Raw genomic sequence first — 20,972 nt, forward strand, 5'->3', positions numbered from 1 at the left:
TGTTTTAATTTCACAGAATCACACAGAATTAACTAGGCTGGGAAATACCTTTGAGATCATCAAGTCCAACCTATGACCGAACACCACCTTGTCAACTAGACCATGGCACTGAGTGCCACCTCCAGGGATGGTGACTCCACCACCTCCCTGGGCAGCCCATTCCAGTGCCCAATCACTGCTTCTGTGAAGAATTTCTTCCTAATGTCCAGCTTAAACTTCCCCTGGTACAGCTTAAGAGTGTGTCCTCTTGTCCTGTCACTGGTTCCCTGGGAGAAGAGGCTGAGCCCCACCTGGCTACAGCCTCTTTTCAGGGAGTTGTGGAGAGTGATAAGGTTTCCCCTGAACCTCCTCTTCCCCAGGCTGAACAACCCCGGCTTCCTCATAGGATTTGTGCTCCAGAGCCTTCACCAGCCTTGTTGCCCTTTATCTGGATGCATTTGAGCATCTCAATGTCCTTCTTAAATTGGGGGGCTCAGAACAGGACACAGCACTCAAGGTGCAGCCTCACCAGTGCCAAGTACAGGGGGACAATCACTGCCCTGGTCCTGCTGGCCACACTGCTCCTGATAAAGGCCAGGAGGCCTTTGGCCTTCTTGGCCATGTGGGCACAGCTGGCTCATGTTCAGTCTGCCATCAGTCAGTACCCCCAGGTCCTTTTCTGCCTGGCTGCTGTCCAGCCACTCTGTCCCCAGCCTGTAGCACTGCAGGGGATTGTTGCGGCCAAAGTGCAGGACCCAGTGCTTGGTCTTGTTAAACCTCATATTGTTGGATTCTATAAAAATTGTTGGAAATGGCTTTACTAACAAGTGGGGGAAATGCGGAGGTGGAGGAGGGAAATATGCAAGTGTAGCTATTGTAATCAAGCATAAAAAGGCAGCTTCTGTTGGCCTGTTGAGGGTAAGCCAGCAGCTTCCAGGCCAGTCTCTGTGCTGGCTGGTAATCCCATCTGATGATTCCAGATCCTGCAGAAAAGCTCTATTACCTGCAGCAAATCTTGTGGGAACAGGCCCCAAGGATCTGTGTGAGCCAGAACACGGAACACAGTTTGGGGGCATCACGTTGCTTGTCCACATCCTCAACTTTAGATAATTTTGATATAAAATTAAGTAAAACAGTGGGGGAGGAACCTAAAAGATGTCTGACAACTTTTTCAAGGGGGAGGGAGAGCAAGGCCTCACTTTACTGGTTATCAAGTGATTATTATTCATTCGTGTTTGTTTTAATTCTGCAGAGGCTGAAGGACTGAGAAGTCTTTGGGTAGAGATATAGGAAAACCTACTTTGTACAGTCCTGCCTTTACTTATGGGAGCAAAGGCCTGGAGCCTTAAGATCCCTCAGATGTGAGCTCTGCTCTGACTCAGGAGTGTTCACTATCTCTGAGCTAAGAGTGTGTTCTCTGTGGATTTTCCCATAAGTAGATGCAGCCTGGATCTCAGTATTGTGGATGGGAAGCACAGAGGCTCAGCCATGCAAGATGTAATACAGTAAATGGGTTTTTTCTCTTTTTTTTTTTCCCCTGATGGGGCCACAGTCTCCATACCTTTTCTTCCCCCACCTATGTCTGGCAAAAGATTTGAAAGGGAGGCATTTTTTCTTATTTAACACTCCCAACATAATCATCTCATGCTCTGTCATACATGCTGGATCCTGTGATATTCAAGAACATTAAAATTAGTTAATTATATTGAGAAAAATAAAAATAGCACTTACTTTAAAGTTTTCCATTATTTTTGGAGTGATAGTTAGGGGGGGAAAAAAGGGCATTTCAGAAATTCAGGATATTATGTGCAATAGAAAAACTTCCTTGCTCCTTTCCAGTTCCATAGTTTTTTTAAAAATAAATGCAACTTAGTGCAGTGTTTACAGCTCAAGCATTGTAGAACTGGACTAGCCTGAGAGAACCAGGAAGTGAAGTTGGCAGTGACCCATGGGGAAGTGGGCCAGTCTCCTGCCAGGGTCTGCATCATGAAGCTCACCTTAAATGAGGAGCCAGCTTGGACTGTGTCAGAGCCTCCTGCAGCCTTGAAGGGTGTCAGGAGCACTGGTGAGAGCGGGGTTTGTGTGTTCTGGTTTTAAATAGCTTGTGCCTCCCCAACATTAACTGCAGAAGAGGTAAAAATTAAGTCAGGAGAGATGCGCTGTAGCATGTGAGCCTGTGGAGTTGTTGCTGAGTTAAAATGTGAGTTTGGGAGGGAGAAGAGCCTGATGCATTTTTATCCTTAACCACCAGGGAAGTTGCTGGGTAGCAGAATGTATACTCAGCAAGAAGAATGTTTTTTTCACCCCTTGGACATCTCTGCTGAGGCTTCTCCTTGGCCTTTCAGCTCCGGTGTGGTGGACTGTTTACTGCATCTGGAACCTTAATTTGGTCTTTCAGTGTGTGGAGAACTCAGGTGTGTTAGGAAGAAATCTGTTCCACATGCTTTGGGAAGAAACATCCTAAGATGCTCCCAGAGGCGGATGACTTGGGTCAATACTGAGGAGTGGAGCTAAGAGAGCAACTGGGTCAGCCATTGGAAGTAATCTGGGATGGTTAAGTCATTTGCAGCACAGAAAAGGGAACACAAGGAGGAGTCTAAGGAAGAGCTGAAAACAGAGGTTTACTGCAGGCTAGTGAGCTAATGCAATCATGACCAGGTTGTAAGGAAGCTTATGCTTTGTTAGGTGATTTAGCGTACACCAGCAGGCTTGCTGTATAAAAAAAAAACAAATGTACAACTGGTTGGACACACTGAGCTGTCCTTGCTGACCTTTTTAGAACATACTTGCAAAATGTGGTTTTACTGTTCTGATAGCAATTAAAAAAAAAAATCTGCCTTGTTACTCTATCCAGATAACTATTTAAATAAATTTCACTTTGGTTTTTTGTATATAAATGCAATAAATCCCATTAATTTTGCACATCCTGCCTCACCCCGTCCTCACCTTTCAGTCCTTACCAGGGAACAGCAGATTGAATTTGCTCTATGTGAAAACCTTTGTTTGCAGAAGAACTTGATTAGAAAACAGTTTTTCTCTACAATACCCTTTGAAAGTGCAAAGAGGTTTCCTAGAGCAGGCTTCATTTTAAGGTGTATTTTTATACAAGAAATAAGCCTTTTTCCAGTCCTAGCACACTAGGACAGAACACACCACTTCCCACATTTCAGGGCTCTGTGTTCAGCACTGCTTTCAAACTCAACCCTCTGCAGGTGATGTTCAGATCTATGTACCCACCAGAACATGTGGTGTTGATGCTCTGCATATGCTTTCTGTAAGCTATGCTTTTGCTTCTGTCCTTGAGTGAGAACAGACAGAGGCAACTGAGTTGTGCCGGAAAATGTTTTAGTTCAGATTCTCAAAGTTGCTTCCTTCCAAAAGAAAACGAAGTGAAGTTGTCTGTGAAGCAGATGTCCTATGATGCAGTGGGTAGACTGCTGGTAGTTGCTGGTGCAAGGGGAGCTTGATTGCCTTTCTGCATTAATCTTTCCTTTCCTGTATGTGTTTTCTTTTTATCTGAATTGCACCACTATGGAATTATTTGCAGAATGGTACTCCATATATATATGTGGGATTTAAAACCATAACTGATGCTGTGCAGGATGTCACTCAATTGGTTTTATTTTGCTTTATTTTATATGTATTTTCTGGTATCCTGTACATTGCAGTGGGTGTGAAGATAGTATTTTAATATTTGTACAAAGTTTAATTTAATTGTTCTATGTATATAACTGCATTTCTAAATTAAAAAAAATTCTTTTGAAGTGAAGCTATAATTTCTTGTGGGTTTATTTTGTTTGTTTGTTTTTAAACTGCTTAAGCCTTGTGGCCTGGAAATCTAGCAATCATTAATGACTATGTTGCAGTTGTGAAAACCAGGATGAAGCTAAAGCTAGGGAAGCTCAAATGGCTTGGGGAAGAGGGGTTCAGAGTTGGTGCAGCCTTAGAAGGATCATCTGTTTCCAAGTTCAGAAGCAAAGGCTGCCCTTGGTGTGCTTGCATAGAATTCCATGAGGAATGAGGCCAGGCTGGGCAGGGAGGAAAGGTTTAAAGAGATCATGTATGGTATGAGTGGATTTCAGAGAGGAAGGCAGGGTAAATATAATAAACAGCTAATTAATCTTGGAGTCTGTATAAGAACAGTATGTATAGGAAGAGAGTGTTATTTTTAGAGGGAAGATAGCTCTCATTGGTGAAATAATAATCCAAAGTGGGTAGCAGGACAGTATAGGAGACATTAGAGACACCTTACAAATACGTGGATTAGTGCACCTGTGAGTGCAGAGGGGAGGCTGGGGCAGGCACTGCTCTTCCCTCTTGTGTAGTTGTGCTGCATTGGGAGGATGGGAGAAGCAGAAACTGCAGAGGAGCAGACACCCATTGTTCTTTAGTGCAATATACAGTCCATTACTATTTTTATTAATGCTTGTTTTGCTTCAAAAACCTAAGGTAACATTGCCTTTTCAGGCAAGTGTACTAATGAGTGTTCCTTTCTTTTAACAAGATCTATCAATAATGTAATAGGAAAGGGAAGAAGGGAGGAGATCCTTTTGGCCAGCTTGTTCAAAGCAAAGTCTTTTGTGTACTTATATAAAAATCATGTGTACATGATTTTTATTCTTTGTGAAGGAATAGCCAGCTTAAAGAGATGGGAAGGGGTGACAGCTACCTTTTTCCTACTTCCATTTGTTCCAAAAATTATTCCCACACAGCAGACACATCTTACTGTAATTTTACTACTGCAAAACTGGAGCTCTGTGGCCTGTGCATGCCTTCCTGGATCAGGCAGTTGGCATGTGGGAGTCACTGGCCTCCAGGAATTTTTTTTCATCACTGTTTTTCACTGGATGATGGTCTCCTGCCACAGCAGTTCTGGCAGCCAGGAATGTGCCCTTCTTGACACGTTGGAAATTATTTGTCATCTCTGGTTTGAAATGGCAATGAGAAATGACTGGGAGACAAGCCTGAGGGAAGCCAGCCTGAGGTGGGTGGTCTGGGCGATCTTCCTTGACAGTTGGCCCTTTGGCTTGAAGGGCAAAAAGGCCAGGGCACACAGGAACATCTCTGCTTCCAGAAAAGCAGCCTCGCCACAAAGACTGACCCCGCCACAAAGCCTCTTTGAGAAACTCGCTCAGGAAAGGGGATAGATGGGCTGCTGCCCTCAGCAGGCGTCCTGTCAACGGCGCACTGCACTGCTTGGCTCCCAGACAGGATGTTCTGTACACGTGGATTTTCCAGGAACACAAAGCGCGGAGCACGGCAGCCCCGGAGCAGCCACGTGCTTTAACCCTGTAGCGGACGCAGGACGGAGCGCCTCGGTCCCTGCTCCTTGCCGCGTCCGCAGCGCCACCATCGGAGAGCTTTGCCCTTCAGGTGCTGTAGCGCTGCCCGTGCCGGGACCCTCCCCTGCACTAACAGCTCCCCCAGCCGCCGACTTGTTTCTAAGGGTGTCGTGAAAACGCAGATTCCCCCTCCCGAAAGCAGAATGCCAGCAGACTGTGTGCCAACAAGCCCCGTGCTTCACAAAGCGTTTGCACACCCCTCCTCACCTGCCAGGGCCACGCAGAGGGACTCTTACGGTGCTGGCACCGGGGAGGAGAGCAGAGTCTGGCCGGGACACACTGCCAGCCCCCATTCCTCATCGGCTGTGATACTTGGCAAAACTGAATGGTCTCTCTTGGCACCAACGGGGGTGCAGGGGAAGGGATGGGAAAGCACACACAACGGACTTCCCAATTCTCTCTGTTCCGTTTTGCAGGACAATGATGTTTACCAGCAAACTCCTCGCCTGAACCTTCAGTGAGACACAGGCAGAGTTAAACAGCCCAGAGAGTACCCTGGTATAAGGTGATTGTTCTTTGACAGCTCTTTGTCACGTGGCCCATGCTGAGCCCATGGTGTGTCTGTGGGACATAGCTCAGGCTTTTCATGTTATATCCATGAGAAAAAACCAGAATTTCGGGCAAGAGGGCACAGACTGGAGCCAGTATTCAAGGCACAAACACCCTTGACTCCTTGTCCGGACATGCCCCTCTGATCTGGCAGCTCTTTTAGTGGTTCGTGTTTGAGATCACGCTGACTTTAGCAGCTCTGCATGACATGCAGGGTTCATCTCCCAGGCCCATGTATCCCAGTGAGGCTGGGGGTCACACTTCATGGGACAGACATGCTCTCCCTTGTTCCCATATGTGTCAAACCACAGCACCCAGCAGCTCGGGCAGCCAAGCATCACTGGGCACAGAGCTGATGCTCTCAGGGAAGGAGGGGGAAGCCATTGTGGGCTGGAGCATCCTCCAGATACCGGAGAGCACCAGGGAGACCTGTCCAGTTCATCGGGTTCAGTGGTAGGTGGGGGTGGGAGGACAGGTGGGAGAGCTGGCAGTGGCACAACCTTCCTGACAGGCCAGTGGCAACTGGGGATGCTCTTGGCTGGACTGGGCAGAGCTGCTGGCTGCTTTGCTGGATTTGCTTCTGCCCTGGCTCTGCCCATCAGGCAGATCCTCCACAAAGAAGGGCTAACATGCTACCCACAATTAGAAGGTATATAATGTTCATCTTTAAACTCATATTCAAAGTCTCGTCATGTTGAGAAGATCAGCGGCCAGATTTGGGAGCAGCAGAGTTTTCCTAGGGGGCCAGCTCCTGATGGGAGCCAGAAGTGGAAGCCTGGTACCCAAGGGTACAGATATGCTGGGTTTCCCATTTTGTGCTCTTCTCCCTGGGTGCTACGGGGCAGTGTAGGGCTTCCTGTGAGTGGCAGGACTCCAAACTTGCTCAAATAACTTTTCTCCATCTTCATGAGCTGCCTGCACAGGATGGCAGAAATGTCCCTGTAACAGCTATTTCCTAGAGATTTATTATCCTGGGTTCAGCTTTGCAAACAGAGTTGTTACCATCCTACAGTCTGTCTTTCCCCTCATAAATGTAACCTGGCTCTAAATAATTTCTTCCTCCAGGAAGCTTTAAAATAGTTGATTTGTTAGTGAAACTGTTCAGTATTTCTCTTATGCCTCCCTGTTGTTTTTTTCAACAGCTTTACAAATTATTGGGAATTTTTTTCTTTGAGGCATCTCCATGGGCGGGAAGGCCCACACTGTCCTTGTTGACGGAGGGGGGGAAAACAAAGCACAGAAAACTGAAGTAACCTTCTCCAGGTCATACCAGAGGCTGTATTGCAGGCAGGGAAACAAATGCTTTTAACGACACCTTCCCCATGTCTTCTTCCAGACCTCTCCTTTAGCTGTGAGCTCCTGTTTGTTCTGCACGTGGTGACAGAGGAACAGCCCCTTTATTCCAGCCAGGCTGTGCCCAAAGGGAATGACTCAAATGGTAATTCAGAGATATTGATTGTCCTCATCGTGGAAGCCAAATGCCAAGGGTAACACCTGCTATGTAATCACTTTCTTCTTACTCTGCCCTATGGCTAATGGGCTTGAGATCAACCAGTCAGGACCCTGCCCTGGGGTATCAAATGGAGGGCCTGCTGTTCCCAGCCTAAGAAAGGTCAGTGGGGACTCTGGCAGTCGTGCAGGGAGGTTGCCTTTCTTCTTTGCTGAATGTTGGCAGCAAAGTTAGGAATTTCAGAACAAAGTGGTAAAAATGCAAGGGAGTATGGGAAGGGTCTGGGTGCAGGGGCACGTGGTGCTGTTCCTCTGAGGCACTGGAATAAGGTTTTCTTGCTTACTAGTGCAACAGGGAACAAAGTGCATTGCTGTTTTGGTTGGTTTATCAGTTAATGGGCTGGTCCTGGTCCCAGTGAGTTGAGAAGCAAGGATTAATGCCTTGTAGCTTCCTCATGCAATTAGCAAAGACAATTATGAGAGATTCAGGGAGATTAAATCTTTCTTTCTTTGCTTCTCCCTCTGTTCTGCATTTGGATGAAGTCATCTTCACTTTACACCTGGGATTACTTTTTGTAGTTTTTGAAGATGCCAATCACCATTGCATTTTGATCCTTCCCCCAGGAGCACAAACCCACCAGCAGCATTTTATTGCTAACCTGAAGCCAATGGGGTAAGGAAGGGACGTAAATGGGGGAAGGGGAAGCACTCTTTCCAGTCTCTCTCCAGCAGTGTCAGGGGTGACACTGCAACCCAAATGTGATCTTTCAGGGCATAGGGAAGATGCTTCACCACCCAGGTTAATGACTGATTTAATAAATTCTCCAAACACAATGCCCTTCTGGGAAATTGATGCAGTTTCCTTTGAAATTTTCAAAAACACAAAGTACGATTTTTTTTGCTTTGTAAAGTCCAAAACATCTTTCTTATTTTATTGGGTTCCATGACCAAGAAAAAGAAGTTATTTATAACTTTTATGTGTCTCCTTTTTAGGCTGGTGAGGGAGCAGGGGAATATTACTGCTTGAGGGGGATTCCCACCCTCCCCTACTTCTCAAAGAAAGCCTGCCTTGTTTTAAGTGTTTTCCTTCTGCCTGTCTCCACAGAAAATATAAGGGATATGGGATCTGGTATTCATTATAAGCTCCCAACAGAGTAAGATCAATGAAACTTTAAATAAAGCAGCTGTGAGCCAGTATGTTATTTGCTGTTGAAGTTAAAAACATGCTTAACAAAAATGGAGCATAATCATTTGGTGAGGGTCTTTGTTCCCTCTTTCAGAAGCTTGTGTGATATTGTCTTGTGGCTGGTGCTTCATAGTCACCCAAGGCAGATCTTGCCTGAATTTTCATCTGTGTACCTACCTAGCTACTGGAGCATGGAGCCTAGATCATGAAGCAGCCAGCTATTACATAGCTGTGGCTACTTTTACCTTTGAAATCAGGGGTGTCAGTTTAAGCATAAAACCACCCTTTTCTTCCTTGGATCTGAAAAGGATTTGGTAAAACAAAAAAACTTTTAAATTGTCTTCTCTTTAAATAGGGAACGATTTTTTTAATGCTCTTATTTCTTTTTTTTCTTCCTCTTTTATTCTAGCTTTGGGGGAAAAAAACCAAACCAAAACAAAACAACCCAAAATAGGATTGAAGCCCCAGTGCAGCTGTCAGGAACACTTCAAGTTTCCCTGTGTACACAGTTTGGTCGCAGCGTTACACTTTGAGTGCAGAGCTCAGCAGTATTCTCCCTGAGTCACTCTTCTCCTCTGCCATGAAGCTGCCTGTCAGAGTCAGTGCTTTATGTCCCTATTTCTATCTCAGACAGTGGAGCTAGGGTCATGGAGAGCATTTTTCACCAGACAGGGAGTTCATTTTCCCTCCTCTCAGCAGCACAGCCCAGAGCAGCAAAGGCTGATCAGGCCAGCCTTGTAACATGAATTCAGCCCAGCCTGAAGAAAAGGCCTCTGAGCTTCCAGGACATACCCTTTCACCAACAGATGAGAAGGAGGTTGGAAGGCACCTGTGGGAGCAGCAACATATTTAAGCATCATGATATTTATCATTTTTATCAGTTGTCCTGCAGCTGAGTCTAAGACATGGGAAAAACAAAGCAAAGGTCACACAAGAGCAATGAAATGATCAGAGGCTGGAAGGACTTACAAGAAAAGATGAAAAGGGATGTGTATCTCAGCTGTGCAGGGACAGCTAAGGAGGGCTGTTATTACTATCCAAAGGGAACAGTCCCCAGGGAGAAAAAAGGAGTCTTTATCCTACTTCAAGGGCTTGTAACTCAATGTGACAGGAGAAATTCTGAAACATAAATATGGGTTAAACAGACAAAAAATAAAGTGCCTTGTAGTGTCATTTGTTAAACTGAAGTGACTTCCCACAGAGAGCAGCAGAAGCCCAGGCTCTTGCCTTGTCTGTACACTGCGGAGGGGATGTATTTTCCTGTGGAAAGGCAGGAGGCGGTGGTGAGGAGACAGGGCAAGTAATGAAGGAGGGACTGACCTGCCAGGCTCTTTGTCTTCCAGCTTTCTGCCTGTCCGAAATAACCTGTGCCTGTTGCTTCCCCTCCTTCCCATTCAATGCCTGAATTTGACGGCAGTCACAAAAGAGAACTTTTCTGCTTGTGTATATGCTGGGAACTAGCAAACTGGGGATGTCAGAATGTCACGTAGCACTATCAGACCCTTGGAAAAGCTGTTGTGCCATTATTTAACGCACTGTGCAGCTCAGGGGGCTGCATGAGAAAAGCCATGGCTGTTTTAGAGCTGCAGAAATGGTGCCAAATAGAAGAGAGATCTGCACAATCATGTCTTTTGTTTTGGGCAGACACATATTCAGAACACTGTGGTAGCCAAACACTTAACTCTAGAGCAATAGGTGGAATATGTGCTTGGGTTACTGTGCTTTGCAGCCTGGTGTGCACTGCAGCTCACTGCACACCAATGTCAGGGCTCAGAGATTAACTTGGTTCGAGCTGACCTTCATACCCTAATACTGGCCTTTAAAGTCTACCCAGAGTAGCATGCTTCAGACAAATCCCTATGCTTAACAAATAAGAGATGAACCACTATAGAAGTCTTCCCTGAGCCTTCCAGCTGCTGCACCCTGGGAACTGTCCCACATCACTTCTATATTTGCTGGTGCTGATCACTCCTTAATGCCTGCAGATGAGAGTGCTTTGTGGCACCAAACACCCCCTGCTCATAAGCCAAAATCTGCTGAATTTTCTCTTACATTTAGATGACTTTTCCAGCACTTGTGGCTGCAAGAGAAATATTCAGAGAATTAATTGTCTTCTTGAGGGCTTGGCTGGCTGGCATTATGGGTTTGGGGAAGGGTGAGTTCCAATGTCCTCACTAGTTATTCTAGCTCTGTGTTGTTATATTTGTCACATAGATCATGGGATGGTTTAAAGCTCAAGGGCCTGATGTTACATGGTGGCATGGTCCCCATCAGGGAAAAAGCTCTTCAGAGATAAATTCTCTGGTGTGGATATGGTGAGACGTGGATCTAGTTAGTACTCCTCTGATAGCAGAGCCCTGTCAAGGGGGAGGAGTGATAGTTCTGGTTCAAAAAACCAAAATAATTGTTATTAGAGTAGCCCTGAAAGTTGAATTGGTAAAATGGAAGGAGAGAGAACAGCAACCAGGAGAAGCTGGGAGCAGAAACCTCCAGAAACAGGTCTGTCACTATTTTGAATTGACTGTAGCATCAAATCACATCTATAGAAAGATCATGTATACCTGTATCTTTAGGCAATTTGAAAAGAAAGACGTCTGTACTGGTATGAGTCCTTTCAAAGAGTTATAATGCTTATGTATACACATCTTTTCAAAGTAACTACAGCGGCATAAAAATTCCATGGAAGTTATGCATAATTCCTGGATGGTTAAACAGTCACTGAAATTACAGTTTGCTTTCCAGCAATATCTGTCAGAAGTCTGGAGGAACCAGAATGTCATATATATATATGTAAGATTTGTCCTTTCTTCTTTGTGTTTTAATTTATGTAATGTGACATCTATTTTAAACAGTCTCTAGTGATTACAGCTTAGTGACAGTTTTCCTGGACTGTACAAGTATGTGGTAGAATGTTTTAATGTTGTTTTTCCTCAGTCTAACAGTTGCCTAAAAATAAGAAATCAACCCACCAATGATGGGGCATGTACTATCCTCCCCAGACTTGAAAAGCATGTGAAAAGAGGGTGAGATGAACACAAGACACTTACAGCATTGGTAACACTCCAGCCTTCCACAAAGGTTTGACCTCTATTCCTTAAAGATAGCACAAAGCTATATATACTGCTCTTCATGAACAGCGGGGCATTCTGTGGTGACGGAACTGAAGTTATTGTTAAATCTTACCTTACTCTCATTCTGCCATTCACTTCATAACTTGGCTCTTAAATATCACACCCTCTGTTCTTGTCTTCAATGTGTTTGAAACTCTTCTCAGCCTGATTCATCTGCATGTTTTAACACTGCATGCTCTAATCTGTTTAACAAATTATTAATGCAGGTGTTGAATGATCCCTAAGAAGAGAATGCTAAGAGTTCCCTGACTCCCCAAAGGAATTGTCCCTAGGTTTGTCAAGGAGCTATTTTGAGTGCAAACTCTGAAAAAGTTGTACTTTCAACCTACAATGAATTTTACTTTGCCATTTTCCTATTTGCTTAAAAAATGGACCAAAAGATGTGCCCTCTGCTGAGAACAAAAACTGTTGCCAATGTTAGTCCCTGGGTCTTTCTACACAAAGAAGGTGGTTTGTCAAAGAAGCAGTATGATTTAAGCTGTTGGAAAGGTAATGGCAGACCATGGCCATGACTGCAGCTATGTTTGAGGGTAGCTCTAACACAAAGTTAAATCAGAAATGGGCTTAGGTGGCTTTCAGAAAAGGTCTGAAAGGGCCAGACAAGGAAGGACACATGATGGTGCAGATGATCTCCTATAAATAGCTTTGACCCCATAAGGTGTTTTTGTGGCAGTCTGCAGCTCGCTCTCACAGTGTTGTGAGATTTCCTCAGGTGTTCACATTCAGTGTCTAAAAGTAAACACACTGAGCTGGTGTAAACTTGTTCTGATCATTCAAATATTAACCCCAGGAAAAAAAAATTCCTTTACACTTTGTACCTGTAATCTTCATGCTGGACCAGGTTCCAGCTGCCCATCTGCAGCTGGCATAAATTTGCACAAAAGCTAACCTAAACTTTGTTGCATTTAAAGATAATGTAAAAAATGTGATGGTGCATAATGCCTTGGCACTATTGAATTTCTACTGGGATATGATCTGATGTGATGGTGCACTATTCTGTTGTCAATCTGCCTTGACTGCTCACAGTGGCAAACTGCAGAGGCATAGGCAGAGCCTGCTCCATATCCTAGAGAAGAGGGAATGATCAGTTCCTGCCTCTTCTACTTTTTCCTCAGCTACAGCCATGGAAGACTCACAGAGTCACCTGAATTAAAAGGTAAAGTCTGCAACCTCAGTGATGAGCTACAGATCCCCCTATACATAAAGTACCTCCAGGACTACCTAAATACTGCTGCTGAGCTATAATTAATGGGATGTTAATTATTACATTTGGCTAGAAAAGATGAGTGTGAGGAACTGTTATCCATGGGGCTCTGGCAGGAGGCAGCTGAAACAAGGCTGGTTAGGCTGTGAGGACTGTGGAAGAGTAGCTCTCAGTCAGGCTTCCTGACTCTACTGACTGCTCAGTGATACAGCCCCAGGGCAGCACATTTCACACGGAATTACAGTCTGCCGAAAAAAGGGTTCTACTTGCTAAATATACTTCTGGGTGGTGGGCAAGGGCTCTCAGCCTGACACTAACATTTAAGAAATTTATATTTTTAGATCTGAGCAATTTGAAAAGCTTAGCTTTCCCGAAAAGTGGAAAAACAGAAAAAACCCAGTGACAAACTTATTTCTGAATGTGTTATTCTATTATTTTTAGGTCAATTTCCATTTTCTTTCTCCAAATATTTTGAAGAAAAGCAATTGGTGCTCAAAGATCAAATTCTCTATTCAGTTTTTGCCACCTGCTTGAGACTTCTGTAAAGCAGTTCTTGAACCCTCATTGCTGCTACTCCTAAGAGAGCTACACTTATCTAGCAGTAACAGACATATGTTAGTTAGTCATGGAGCTTTGGGAAAAAAAGAACAGAGACTGCATAGGTAACTAAGAGTACAGGAAAGGAAAAAATGAAGAACAGTAGAGGAGATCAATACAGATAACCATAATGGAAGAAGTAACAAATATATTCACCAGTAGCAGAAGAGGATGCAAGCTACATTTCTGCTTCCATTCAAGAAGTCTTGCAGAAGTGGGCAAGTGCTGAGTCTCTGGCTACATGGCTTATACAGCAGCTTCACTGTGCATCTGCGGGACAGCAGTTTTTGCAGAGGGTCTTCAGCAATGGTAGGCAGATGCTCTGAATTGGAGTCTCTCTTTTTTTCTCTGCTGCTCCATTATTTCCCCCGTTTCCTTCTCCTCCCTGGTTTAAAACTGTCTGTAGGGTGAGGCCATATAAACTTCTTGTATCCAGAGCATCCTGCAGCAAGTTATGCTAGAGGCCTGCTATCAGTTGGTGAAGAACCACCTCCTTTTGCATGTTTTGACTCAGACTTCATTAGTTTAATTTGATTACTTTTAATTTGGAAGAGACAGCAAAGAAGTAATCCCTATCAACTGTTTTCCACAAGCAGTACAAGACATTAATGGTATCTGGCTGAGACTGTGTTTCAGCTTTCATTTAATCTTCTGCTGTCTTCACTTCCAAATAGTAACTGTATTTACCTAGTTACCTTGATGAATAAACTACAAGGATTTTAGCCTGCTTGTGTGGCTCTCAATAACCAGAATTGCAGGAATGTAGGAGTGTGGACACTACTGGGCTAGCCAGCAGCAGTAATATTAACAAGTCCTAGGTGGTCTTCAGACAACCTCAAGCCAAAGGGAGAAATGGTCCTGCCTGTTTACATAAAGCTCTGAGAAACTGGGTAGGAAACAGACATGCTTGCTCATGACCCTCACGTGAGAAGTCTGTGTGAGTAAAAGAGAGTGTGACCTTTATGCTGGTAACAGACCTAGGTAACACAGGCCTGTTCTAAAGAGTGATTGTTGTCTCATGGCTCTCCTCCTGACTTTTGACGCCTTTCACCCAGTGTTCAGATAATGACATGCAGGGAGATTACTGCTTTGCAGTTACAAGGACAAGGCTTTTTAGGCTGCAGTTTAGCACTGCTAAAATGAGCAGCTCTTCCTTAAAGGGGCGCACCTGCCCCTTCCTCTCTTCTCTGTTCAGGGCTAACCCTTGTTTTTATCCCACTACAAGCTGGTATTCATGGAGTTAAACCTTCAGAAATCTGCTTGCTGCCTTTTCCAGTACTAGCTCTTGCTGGTTTAGCTTTGTGTACCTGCTCACTCTGCAGACAGGAGAGTCCTGGTGTTGACAGGAACAGAACTGCCTGTTCCCATGGCACCTGTTAAAGCGCTGTAACTCATTATGAAATTAGCACTGTTAAATGTTAGATGGTACATCTGAATGTATCTTCCTCAGCAGGCAAAGGATATGATCCGCAGGGATAATCACAAGCATTGTCTTTCCTTGCTCAAAGTCCCTGTAGTGCAGATTCTCCTGTCTGTGCATCATCCTGGCTTTTCTCGCAGACGCAGCCTCTGTGCAGGACATAAATGTGCATCTTTGGAACCCAAGAGAGAAGCAAGCAATACTGACAGTGCCCTTGTCAAACCTTTAGCTATGCTGTAGCTTTTCTCATCACGGCATGCAGCAGAAATAACTTTCCCATTTTTGGGACTCTGCATGCTGTTGCAGTTTGAGGAGTGAGTGCGGGGGCAGTCATGTAAAGCTATGATGTCAGCACCATCACGTGCTGTATTGTTCCTGGGAAATTTATGTCAGTGACTAAGCATGAAAAAGAGAAATTCATCCCATAAAGCTCATTCATAACAGACCCTGGGTGTAACAAAGATGGTCCACAAAGGGAAGGGGTAGGGGGTGGGACTCAGGCCAGTGTGGGACTCCAGGTGACAAATCAGGAAAATGCTATTAAAAGGATCATACTGTAATTATCAAAATGCATCAAAAGGGGCAGTCTGGTGCGGCTGTACCTGCTGGCTTTTTGTGTAAAGTCAACTGATCCAGCAGTGCACAAATCTGGCAAGGACGGTCACAGAGCTGCAGCCTGTTCTGTACTGGAAAACTAGTGGGTATTATCTTCCACTTTCAAATGTCTTCTGCATTTCAAACAGTCCTTGGGATAATCTGTTGACTTTAGTGCAACCACCTAGAAGCCAAACTGATAAATTCTGCAGAGTTATGTGAAATGGAAACGAAGCTCAGCTCTCTATCTTGTCCTTACACACTGGGTTCCAAAGGAGGACTTAAGCAGAGAAGGAGCTCCGTACATATTTTACTCCTCTCATTCTTTGTTCGTTAGGGCCCAGAAACGCCTGATGTGCATGCAAGCCCTTGCCCGCACACAAGAGCAGCACAGCTTTTAGCGTGTTGTATACTGGATGAGTAAAAGAGCCCCGATGGTTGTACTTCACCCCTCGGCACAGCTTTCCTGGCCTAGGCCCCCCGGAGACTCCGGCTGTTTATGCGCTGCTGCCGCCCCAACATGGCTCCCAGCTGAGGGGCGGCAGCGCGGCCCCCGCGCTGCCCTGGATTCCCCGGGGAGGGGCGCGGCCGCCGCCTCCGCCAATCGCCGCGCGGGGCGGTGCTGACGCGCGGGGCCGCCTCCATTTCGCGGCGCAGCGCCGGGGTTGCGCAGCAGTCGGAGTCGTCTGACGCCGGGGGAGGACGTCTCTGCCTGACCGCCGGCTGTCTGCCGCCTCGCACTGCGCGCCCACCCGGCTCAGCCTGCACCGAGACCCACAGCCCAGGTTCGTGAAAGCTCCGGGGCCTTCCCCGCAGAGCGCGGTGCCGGCGAAGCGCAGCGGAGCGTGTACGGCGCGGGGCCCTCCCGCTGTGCGCCCGGCCGGCCCGCGGACCCGCGGTCGGCGTTGTCGCCGCTCCGTTCCGCTCGGTGCGCGCCGCGGCGGGGTCGGTGCCGCAGCCGGGTGCGGCGCGGCCGCCATTTTGTGGCAGAGCGATGGCGTTTGCTTTTCTTCCTCGGCTCGGCGGGGGCGGGGCTGGGCTGGTGGGGCGGCAGCTGGGCGGGGCCGGAGGCGGAGCGCCGCGCTCCTATTGGCGCGGGCTGAGGCCGTGTCCGCCCGCCGCCTTCCCATTGGCGCGGGGCGGGGCCGGCTGGCGCAGTGCGGCAGCGGGCGGTGCTGAGTCACCGCGCGGGGCCTGACGCGCCTGTCCCCGCAGCAGCGCCGCGCACACACAGCCATGAGCGGCTGCCGCGTCTTCATCGGGAGGCTGAACCCGGCCGCCAGGGAGAAGGATGTGGAGAGATTCTTCAAGGGGTACGGCCGCATCCGCGACATCGACCTGAAGAGGGGCTTTGGATTCGTGGTGAGTGCGCCCCCTCCAGCCCCCTCCCGCCCCACCCCCCCCCCTAGTGCTCACTCGTGTTTGAGGTTTATGAAGCTGCTGCTGAAGAAAATCCATTAACGTCCCCATCAAGGCACACTGCATGACAAATAAGTATCTGCTCGTTCATTGGAACGTAATTGTTTGTTTTTGTTGTCTTGGTTTTGCAGGAATTTGAGGATCCAAGGGATGCAGATGATGCAGTTTATGAATTGGATGGAAAAGAGCTTTGCAGTGAGAGGTGAGGTGTCCTATTTCATGGCTATACGAGCTTGGGTATCTAAAATAAGAATTAGTTTAAACTTGAGTTATGTTACTGGTATCGTTCAGACTATTTTGTGTTCGTTCGGTTCTTTTTTTTATTCCTTGCAAACTACAAGCATATATAAAAGAAGAAAAACTTGAAAACGTGTGGGTTTTTGTTTTTCTCTTCCCAGGGTGACAATTGAGCATGCCAGAGCACGCTCAAGGGGCAGAGGCAGAGGGAGGTACTCTGACCGGTTCAGTAGCCGCCGCCCGCGCAGTGACAGGAGGTATGTGCAGCTCCGAACCAGAGCAGTTTAAAAAAATGAGCTTTGGGCTCATCCCAAAGAACATGAGCTAGAATGAGCTATTAAAAGGTGTTACTTGCGTTTTGTCATTTTATGTGGCAGTAGGATAGTGAGGATGACAGAACTTCTTAGATATGTCTGTCATCCTTACACTCCCTCCTGCAAGTACTTAATGCCTGCCCTAGGTTGTTCGGGGTGTTACGTAGCTCAGGTTGTAGTACTAATGACGATATGCTGATAACAGCTCTTTAGATAGTCTTTGTTAATATTTAACGTGGTTATACTTTATTTACTAATACAAGTCTGAATTATTTATTTCAAAACAGAAACGCCCCACCTCTAAGAACAGAAAATCGCCTCATAGTGGAAAATTTGTCTTCCCGAGTCAGCTGGCAGGTTTGTTGAAACACGATTAACTATTTTGACTTCATTTAATGGGTATGTAATGTAATTATTTTGTAAAATAATTAATTAAATTAAAAGCTAATTTGTTAAAATGTTTATGTAATTAATATGATTTTTAGTAATGTAACTTAAATATTTTGAATGAAAGCTAGTTAACGTTAATTCATAATAATAATAAATTTATATGTTTGAGGATATATATTTTTTTTTTCTTGTTTTTAAAATCCATTTTAACCACATATTAAACCCTTTATTTGCCAGCCTATCTGTGTCGTTGGCCTTATGACGAGGAGTGCCTGTGGGTTATCCTAATCGTTCTGTCTTGGTCACTCTTGGTCGGGCCTGGTTGACTTTCCAGTCAGCTCCTACAATGTCACTTGGCCACCTCTAGATCTGTGTTTGCCGGTCTAGACGTAATCGATGCACTCCTTAAAGTGCCACATTGCAGCGGTCCCAGAGCGTTAACGAGATCTGATTCCTAAGTTGAGAGCTGTTCTTCCTGTAACGCTTCCGAATAACGAGGTCCTGGTCGAAAAGAGTTGAAAGATTGGAAATTAGGTGGTCGTTGGAATCCTGATCGCAGTAAAGTGGTCCTTGGTGACATCAAGCATAGAGAATGTCTGGATCCATCCATAGTCTCCTGATAGGGAGGGCAGTGCGATTAATGGCTTCCATCGACTGGGTAGTGTTCGGCAAGTGGGTGGCGAAGAGCCAGTCGGGCATATGTCATGACGGTATCTCCGGTCGCTTAATGCAGTTTGCTGCTTGGCTAGCCTAGGGAAATGTTAATAAAGGTAAAGTAAACTATATTTTTAATGACATATGGGGCACAAAATAATTGGTGTTATGTAAATGTAATTCTCTATTCGTATAAGACTTGTAATGTAAATGGAGACTGAAATAGTCCAAAAATATATGGGTAGTATTTCAAAGTCAATCCAGTATATATAAAAATGTGCTTTTTTATTTCTTTTTCTCTCTCTCTTTCTTTCTCTTTGTTATTTAATCTATAAAATCATTGTAGACTAATATTTACCTTAATGTTAAGACACTTTTATTAGCATTTTGCTTAAAGCAATATGCTTTTGTCATTTATTTCGTGCCCTGATACAGATCATGATACAGATAATGCAATTTTGATAGAATACAAGTATGGCAGTTGCCATGTTTGTGATTAATCTAACAATTTCTCTTCCAGTAGTCATAAGTTTCTTTTGTTTGCTTTAAACTGTTTTTGTATAGATAAGTGTCAGTTTCACTTCTTTGCATAACATAAGTGGTCTTGTGTTAGGATCTCAAAGACTTCATGAGACAAGCCGGGGAAGTAACCTTTGCAGATGCACACAGACCTAAGTTAAATGAAGGGTAAGCCTATCAAGTGACCTCTTGAAAGCTGTGGAGTAACCTGCATGTGTAATACTTGGGGAGGGAAGCTGGCTACTTTCAGTGTCAGCAGCTGCTCATGGCTTAATTTAGCTACCCTTTGAAAATGCATGTGGGAGATGTTTGGGGAGGGGAATTTTTCATGCTTCAGTGATAACAAGGGATAATTACCCTGAGCATCGTAGGGTTTGGGGGGGTGGGTTGGTTGGTTTTTTTCCAGTGTAAATTTCACTTGTATTGGTAACTACAATTTGTAATAATTTTATGTTTGGGGATTTTTTTTTTTTTCCATAGGGTTGTTGAATTTGCCTCTTACAGTGATTTAAAGAATGCTATCGAAAAGCTTTCTGGTAAAGAAATTAATGGAAGGAAAATCAAACTAATTGAAGGCAGCAAAAGGCACAGGTATGGATTTCTACTCTTACATAATGCTGAAGCATTTACTGAGAGACTTTGAAGTCAGGGACCAGGCAGCCGAGCTGGAGAGCGGGGATTGCCTGGTCACACCAAGGCCCGTGAGGTTGCGTAGCTGACCCTGGTGCTCTCTGTGCCCTCAGTAGGTCCAGGAGCAGGTCGCGGTCGCGCAGCAGGAGCTCTTCCGGGTCTCGCAGCCGCTCTCGTTCCCGCAGCCGCAAGTCCTACAGCAGGTCACGGAGCAGGAGCCATAGCAAGTCTCGATCAGTTAGTAGATCTCCACTGCCAAACAAGAGCCAGAAACGTGGTTCTTCCAGCAGATCCAAATCTCCATCATCCGTGGATCGGCAGAGGTCTAGATCAAGGTCCAGATCTGTTGACAGTGGCAACTGAACTATAAATAACTTGCCTTGGGGGCCCTTTTTTAAACCATACTTGCTAAAACTTGTGGTAAGTATGTGACTTTCTGTGGGGAAGGGTTTGGATGGGGAGGGGGGAGGGAAGGGGAAACTTTGTAGATGTGGACCATGGTGGGAAGGGTTATTGACTAATTGTATTACATGTTTTTTGATAACCCTTTTCTTGCTCACATTTTTTGTGAATGTCTGAAGTGTATAGTTTGTGTATATTGGCAGAGCTCTTTATAACTAAAGCAGACAAATTTTTTTGTACTCTGCAGTCATCTGGACACTTAATTCTCAGTATATGCAACTGTGAATAGCAACTCAAAAACATTAGTTTAATATCTCAGACTAATAGCTTTAGGCATCTAAGAGCTCTATATGTGCTTGTACATAAAGCTTTATTTCAGAGGGTATTTTTTTGTGCTTTTGAGACACTGTTTCAGCTATAGGTCAGCAGATTAAGTGCTGGTCGGTACTGGTAATAAAACTTTATTTTAAAATATTTTCATTTAATATGACTTGCACTACACTAAGAAAATGCCCATTTCACTGCCCTGTGGTAATAATATTCTATAAAGCACTCTTATTTCTTGATACCTAAGAATGAAATAAATAAAGTATAAAGAAACATTTCTGCTTCTAGTTTGTTTCTTAGTGTTAATAAAGTGGTGGTGACTGTGTTAAAATCTTTCTTGAAGATGGAGCTGTGGCAAAGTGATAACTCTTTTGGGCAGGGGGGAGAAGTAGCATCCTTTAAAATACATCGTGTGATGTCCTTGGATGTCTCTGTGTTCTGAAATAAGAACATTGATAATCAGGCTGACATAGTTCGTAGCAAAAAGGGGGAGTGGATGAGTCATTTAGCTTTTAATCACTTGGGATAAGAAGTGTGGAATGTTAAAGACATGTAGTCAGCATACTTCATCAGTGTGTTTGTGCACATGCATATGAGAACACTGAGGTCCAGACAAACCATTTTTGTAG

The 20,972-nt window shown here is 45.1% G+C and overlaps 1 protein-coding gene across 3 annotated transcripts; it reads left to right on the plus strand.

The window, feature by feature from the left end:
* Positions 1–16,095: 16,095 nt before the first annotated feature.
* On the plus strand, positions 16,096–20,620 carry SRSF5 (serine and arginine rich splicing factor 5). 3 transcript variants are annotated; one of them, XM_039552736.1, is made up of 8 exons: positions 16,096–16,236; positions 16,667–16,813; positions 17,002–17,072; positions 17,269–17,364; positions 17,709–17,778; positions 19,079–19,152; positions 19,465–19,575; positions 19,731–20,620. In XM_039552736.1, the coding sequence occupies exons 2-8, from the start codon at positions 16,688–16,690 to the stop codon at positions 19,975–19,977; spliced, it is 795 nt and encodes a 264-aa protein (XP_039408670.1). In that variant the 5' UTR covers positions 16,096–16,236; positions 16,667–16,687; the 3' UTR covers positions 19,978–20,620. The 3 variants fall into 3 exon arrangements, with proteins under 3 accessions (XP_039408670.1, XP_039408668.1, XP_039408669.1); XM_039552734.1 differs by having other exon boundaries at positions 16,097–16,236; positions 19,728–20,620; XM_039552735.1 differs by having other exon boundaries at positions 16,098–16,236; positions 16,670–16,813; positions 19,728–20,620.
* Positions 20,621–20,972: the final 352 nt, after the last annotated feature.

The sequence above is a fragment of the Corvus cornix genome, chromosome 5 (genome assembly GCF_000738735.6).
Source record: "Corvus cornix cornix isolate S_Up_H32 chromosome 5, ASM73873v5, whole genome shotgun sequence".
In the NCBI taxonomy this organism is placed as follows: Eukaryota; Metazoa; Chordata; class Aves; order Passeriformes; family Corvidae; genus Corvus; species Corvus cornix.

Bases quoted from the DNA above. Each gene is read 5' to 3' on its own strand.
- SRSF5 (XM_039552734.1), top strand. From the start codon at position 16,688: ATGAGCGGCTGCCGCGTCTTCATCGGGAGGCTGAACCCGGCCGCCAGG. The intron at 16,814-17,001 runs GTGAGTGCGCCC...TTGGTTTTGCAG, and splicing joins AGAGGGGCTTTGGATTCGTG to GAATTTGAGGATCCAAGGGA. The intron at 17,365-17,708 runs GTATGTGCAGCT...ATTTCAAAACAG, and splicing joins CGCCCGCGCAGTGACAGGAG to AAACGCCCCACCTCTAAGAA.